The 6,909-nt window shown below is 40.3% G+C and overlaps 1 protein-coding gene across 1 annotated transcript; it reads left to right on the forward strand.

Annotated features, from left to right (window-relative positions):
• LOC120674817 (syn-copalyl diphosphate synthase, chloroplastic-like) lies at positions 1-5,432 on the forward strand. The gene is made up of 14 exons (XM_039955933.1): positions 1-246; positions 317-399; positions 498-798; positions 941-1,124; positions 1,385-1,599; positions 2,169-2,289; positions 2,735-2,847; positions 2,933-3,165; positions 3,253-3,368; positions 3,836-3,934; positions 4,062-4,235; positions 4,339-4,426; positions 4,701-4,910; positions 5,002-5,432. The coding sequence occupies exons 1-14, from the start codon at positions 132-134 to the stop codon at positions 5,218-5,220; spliced, it is 2,271 nt and encodes a 756-aa protein (XP_039811867.1). The 5' UTR covers positions 1-131; the 3' UTR covers positions 5,221-5,432.
• Positions 5,433-6,909: the final 1,477 nt, after the last annotated feature.

Below are 6,909 nucleotides of genomic sequence, written 5' to 3' on the forward strand. Positions count from 1 at the left end.
GAGCTTTCCTCTATAAATAGCAAGAACGCAGGAGCTCATCATTCAGCAAATACTGAAATACCCAGTATAGTTCTGAGAGAGAGAGAGAGAGAGAGAGAGAGAGAGAGAGAGAGAGAGAGAGCGCACGGAAGATGCTGGCGTTTACTACAGAACTCCTGAATGTTCCCTTGCTTCGCCAGCTGACGCCCGGCGTGCAACAGCCACGGCAGCCTTTCCTACAGCTGCACCCTCGCCGTCGACCATGTGGTAATAATCCCTAAATAGCTTGACAGACAACTAGTAGAATCGATCGATCTCATGCCTGCCTGATTGACAGGGCCCGCGCTAATAAGCAAATCGCCATACTCGGAGTCAGGAAAAGCCCGGGAACAGACAGTTGATGGACATTTTGAACAAAAGGTATGTACGCATGTTGAGTGGATTAATAATCATTATTTCGACACGAATCAAACAAGAAAACAGAGATGCTGATAAAACACAAAAAAATCTAATTCAAGGATGAACCAAGCGAAATGGCAAGCATGGTTGATGCCATCAGAACAGCATTGAGGTCGATCGGAGAGGGTGAGATTACCATTTCAGCCTATGACACGGCAATGGTAGCCCTTCTCAAGAACCCAGATGGGGGTGATGCGCCACTGTTCCCATCGACCATTGACTGGATCATCCAGAATCAGCTACCCGATGGTTCATGGGGCGATGAAGCCTTCTTCATGATCAGAGACAGGATCATCAGCACCCTAGCATGTGTTGTGGCATTGAAGACTTGGAACATCCATGCCGACAAATGCGAGAGAGGTAGATCACCGGATCATTTGCTTTGCTCAAACATCTCAATTGTTTCTTCAACTGGATATACATCATCTTTACGAACGTGATTGTTTCAGGATTTAATAATTTATTTTTTAAGCAAGGATAAGGTTTTTACCATTTGTTGCAGGTCAGTTATTTATCAAAGAAAATATGTGGAGGTTGGCACATGAGGAAGAGGACTGGATGCTAGTCGGATTCGAGATTGCCTTGCCCTCACTCCTAGACATGGCCAAGGATCTTGACATTGACATCCCTTACAACGAGCCAGCCCTGGAAGCAATATATGCAGAAAGAAAAAGAAAACTTGCCAAGTATATATGCTTAAACCTATTCCTTAACTTTGTTTTCGAAAATTTAAAGCATGCCTTGCACAAAAGATGGTTTTATTTTTGAAGGCGGCAAAGGTTCTATTTTATGTACCTGCAAATTAACTAGTTTTTTTTTGCAAACTTCAGTGTAGAACTGGAGATCCACTTTTCTTATTTACTAATAGACTAAACATTATGCCTTTTGCACGTTTGAATTATCATTCACAAGTGTATATAAATTGCTGATGACCTTCAAAATTTAGGATTCCGAGGGATGTACTACACGCTATGCCAACGACTCTGCTACACAGCTTAGAGGGAATGGTAGACTTGGACTGGGAAAAGCTCCTTAAGCTCCGGTGTCTCGATGGATCCTTTCATTGTTCACCTGCTTCAACAGCTACTGCTTTCAAGGAAACAGGAGACAAGAAATGCTTCGAGTACCTTGATGGAATGGTCCAAAAATTTAATGGCGGAGGTAATAAACCAGCGACTTTATCTTGAGATTGGTATTGTGCTCGTTGATAGACACGCAGAACGTTCAGACTTACTAAAAAGTACTCAAGATGTTATTTATTCTGTTCTCAGAAAACACATAAGTAGTTCAAAGTTGGAATTTTACATCTGGTCGCAACACAACCGTCATATACTTTCACAAATACTAGTATATTTTTGAAGCAAATAAAAATTACATGGCCTCCATCTTCATGGCACAAAGTATTTTCCTAGTATCAAGTACACTTCAAAATACATGTTATTTATTGCATTTGTTCTTGATTCGTTATGTGGAAAGTATTTGGTATTCATTGCATTTGCACATGACATATATGTTAGGTGAATTTTTCACGTAATGGTGCATTGTATATATATATATATAGGGGTCAAAACTGTTTCCTTTTTTTACTTTGGGCCAACTAATCCATACAATTTAAACCTGGAAACAAATTTCTTCTATTGAGCACATCTCCTTCGTTTCTACATACTGTCATCTGCTCTAAAAACCAAATTACACTTGGTCTTTACTTACATGTTTTATTATGGTTTTAGTGCCATGTATCTACCCTTTGGATGTGTATGAACGCTTATGGGCTGTTGATCGGTTGACAAGGTTGGGCATATCAAGGCACTTCACAAGCGAAATTGAGGATTGCTTAGACTTTATTTACAGGTAAACTTCTAAATGCATGTATGTCCAAGAATCAACCATATATGATAAATTTACCCATCATGACATATAATAGATCATCTATATATTCATCACCAAACGACATATAAGTAGGAAAGATAAGTAACAACCATGTTTCATATATAGTCCCTCCATCCTGAAATGTAAGACATTTTGCTTTGTCCTAAGTCAAAGTAGTCTAAGTTTGACTAAATTTAAAAACAAAAAATATTAACATGTAACACACATCAAAGATGTAAATTATGAAAATATATTTCATATTCTCATTTCATATTTGAAATGTTATTGCCCTTTTCAATAAATTCGGTCAATCTTAGAACAGTTTGACTTAGGATGGAGAAAGTATGCATAAGATAGATCCGAGTTATTATTAGCATGTGCTACAGTTCCATATGGATCGCCATATGAAATGTCTACGGTTGAACAGGAATTGGACTCCCGAGGGATTAGCTCATACAAAGAACTGCCCGGTAAAGGATATCGATGACACAGCCATGGGTGTTCGTCTCCTCCGACTTCATGGCTACCAAGTCGACCCATGTAAATTACTAGTGCTTGTGTTAAGGCCTAAGATATAGAACGTCCATCACATGAGGTAGGGTTCTGACTGGCATTTTTTGTACAGGTGTGTTGAAACACTTCGAGAAGGACGGCAAGTTCTTCTGCTTGCACGGGGAGTCGAACCCATCTTCTGTCACCCCCATGTACAATACTTATCGGGTTGCCCAGCTCAAATTTCCTGGCGATGACGACGTCCTTCGGCGGGCTGAGGTATTTTGCCGTGAATTCCTCATTGAGAGGAGAGGCTCTAACAGGATGAAGGACAAATGGGCAATCGCAAAGGACATACCAGGGGAGGTACGTGTCAATGAATAGTTTAACTTTATCCCCTGATCTTGACACGAATCTATAGCAACTCCATTCCATCTTTTGCTTCAATAATAGGTCGAATATGCCATTGACTTCCCATGGAAAGCAAGCTTGCCACGAATTGAAACGAGGATGTACTTGGATCAATATGGAGGTAGTGGTGATGTCTGGATCGGGAAGGTTCTCCACAGGTAATCTTTAGATGTAGGACACTCAGCTAACATGTAGAACTACAATGCATATTAGTGTCCAAGGATCTATTATGGAGAAAAGGGTCAAGACCACCAACTCTATAAACAAAAAATGACGTTAACAAACTCAACATCTTGCCCATACGTAGCAACAATGAAATGGTTTTCTGTCCATCTAATCCATGTTAGCCAAAACTTTGCATGATTATTTAGACAAATACAAATGACGTCAAAAGAAAACTTTTCTTCTACAAAGTTGTAGTTCTTGTTGATCCAAGTACTCATGCATGGCACCCCTCGTATAACATATTAAATAAAACATTATGCAAAATCCTGATTTAAGCAAACCAAAATGTCCTTTTGTCGGCGATGTGATAGCTCATTTTATCCTTTCATTAAAAACACAATAACCCAACCAGAAAACAAATTGTATCCCTCTTGATTCTCACTCAGAATGAACTTTTCAGGATGACTCTCTTCTGCAATGATCTTTATCTCAAGACAGCCAAAGCTGACTTCTGTAATTTCCAAAGAAACTGCCGAATGGAGTGGAATGGTCTTAGAGAGTAAGTCTGTGCCAATTTTGGTACCTCTGTTTCCAAAACTCCAATTACTTATTAGCTGACAATCAACTAAGTATATGATTAACTAGATTATTCGCACTCAGAAGTGTTTACTGGTATATATATGTAGGTGGTATTTCAGGAGTAATCTTGAGAAGTATGGTGGGACCCCAAAGAGTGCATTGACAGCTTACTTCTTAGCTTCCGCGAATATATTCGAGCCAAAGCGAGCTGCGGAACGTCTTGGATGGGCCCGCACAGCAGTGCTTGCTGCGGCCGTCTCCTCGCACTTGCGGAGAATTGGGTACATATATACACACATTGATTTCGATTTGATGTTTCCACCCACTAGAATAATCTTCCTTAATTAGCTTGGTGATTTATGCCACTACTGTTCATGCGTGCAGGGGAGCAAAGAATTCGACCGAGGACCTTGAAGATCTTATCAACCTTGTTCCATTCGAAGGCGGTGCTTCTGCCAGTCTTCGTGATGCGGTACCGTATATATATTTTTATTCATCAATCCATTATATATAATTGTCTCAGGTCCCATTTGTATCCAAATGCTAATAATGGGTAAAAGTGATAAAACTCCAGCACTAGTGTATCCGAACAAGGGTGCTAATAAGAGGTGCTAAAGTTTAGCTCTCAACCTTATCGTCCTCCAAACAGGCGCTTAATTTGATACCTATGATCGACATACCACATTAATTATATATTACATTTTATGGAAATGGAAGACCCTTATCTATTTCCTTGTTAACTGCAGTGGAAGCAGTGGCTCATGTCATGGACTGCAAAGGGGAGCCGGCAGGGATCAATTGAAGGGGATACAGCACTGTTGTTAGTTCGGACCATCGAAATTTTCTCAGGAAGGCATGTTTCGACCGAGCAAAAGCTCAGCCTCTGGGAGTATTGTCAGCTCGAGCAGCTCACCTCCTCCATCTGCTCCAAACTTTCGAGGAGGGTTCTTGCTCAGGTGCGTTGTCCTCAATTCATAAACACATCTACGTCCCTTTGAATTGCATGTAACTTTTAAATTTACGAAAGTTTAATTATTAATTCATCAGAATGGAAAAACTATCGAGAACACTGAGGACCTAGACCGGCAAGTGGATTTGGAGATGGAAGAATTGGCTCAGCGTGTTCTCCAGGGCAGCAGCGCACTCAACAAAGAGACTAGGGAGACATTTCTCCATGTGGTGAAGAGCTTCTGCTACGTTGCCCATTGCCCTCCTGAAAAAATTGATAACCACATCGATAAGGTCATATTCCAGGATGTCGTTTAGGAACAAATCAACCCCATTATGTATGCCCGATGTAAGTACTTGTTAACGAGTAAGCCAAGAATAATGTATTGTGATCCTTGCTCAAGGAAAAATTACGCACTGTGCGGGCTGTGTATGCCTATTGTGAATTCACACGAAAACATGTCGGGCTTTGCTACGGTACACCCAAATGACTGTGGACCGTTGATCTAATGTTTAAATATTTATTTTAATTCTTATTTTTAAATAAGAAATAGAGGATTAGATCTAACATGCATGCATGATTAGTTGAGATCTCAGATTTGTATATTTTTACATAATGTGCCGGCCATTAAATTGAGACAAGAAATATTTTTTTGTCCCCGGCCTCCATGCACGTGACAAACTCAGTAGATTGGATGTAACATTTTTTTTTCCATCATGTGTTGTAACATAAATACATGATGTATCATGCACAATTTAGATCTAACTTCATTGATACATCGATGGAGCCTATGTACACATGTGTGTAACATTTTTTTCTTTTTCTTGGGGAATGACAAACATATGATTGGAGCCTTTACATACTTGAGTTTGCATCATTTTTTTTGTGACGTATGAAGGAACCACCATGAGTTTGTAACGATATTTTGGAATTATATGAGATGCATACATGAACATTTCAAGATCTAACTTGGGATGTGTATGACAGATTTGAAAAAAAAAATGCTTCCAAACAAGAGAGATCGACATGTAACAAATGTGTCTAGCTACCAGCATGTAACAAACGTGCACACGATGAAAAAGAAATAGGGGATACCGAGATTTTCATGCATGCATACATGCAAGCCCCTAGATCCACGTAAGCAGCATGCAGGTAGTTAGGATAGCCGGCTTTCCCTGAATTAATTAGTTATTTAGTTTTTTCTCCTAATATTCAAGGGCTGAGATTTATTTGAACTCTTACCTCCTAAAAGGTAAGATGGAGTACGGTACGCTAAATACCGAGAACTTAACATACAGCGTGCAAGGGCTGTCGGTGAACATGATGAGCTCATGGACATGAACCACTGTTAGCGTTATCATTCACACTGCGAAAGAAGTCAAATAATTCCCGCTTCTCTAACGTGGTTAGATTTATGGCAGATATCGGTAGTTGCTTACTATAGTGCCGTCTGGAATGAGCTCAGGCCTAATGTCTAGGTCTTCTAGTCAGCTCATCCTTTTGCATGATTTTTTATTCGTGCTTCTCACTCATGATTGTGCCAAGTAAACTGCCACAGACATTTTTCTTCACATGCATACCATCAATACTTTGGCGGACGGCTATGTCTACCCAATGTGGAAGCTCCCACAAGATTGACTTTTTTCCCACTTAATCTTTGGATCATCTTTTTTCTTTTGCTTCTGCTTTCCGATGGTGGTAGTGCCTTTCTTCCCATGAGCGACAGAGAGATTCTTGACCTAATTATGGTCATCTGCCCCAGTCAAATGCTTTTGTGCGGCCCCTAGATCTCTCCTGCTGTCAAACTGTTGTTTCGTGCCTCGATACACACGGGATGCTTGAAGGAAGCGTCGATGTCGTACGTACACCTGCTTTTGTGAGTTGTTGAGCCAAAGAGACTAAGTATCATCTACACAGTGGATGCAATCCTTTTCCCCTTTCAACTTCAAAGACACAGAACGGCCACTAGGTATATCAGTGACGGTGGTGAACAATATGCTATGTAC

This window comes from Panicum virgatum, chromosome 2K, assembly GCF_016808335.1.
Source record: "Panicum virgatum strain AP13 chromosome 2K, P.virgatum_v5, whole genome shotgun sequence".
NCBI classification, from domain to species: domain Eukaryota; kingdom Viridiplantae; phylum Streptophyta; class Magnoliopsida; order Poales; family Poaceae; genus Panicum; species Panicum virgatum.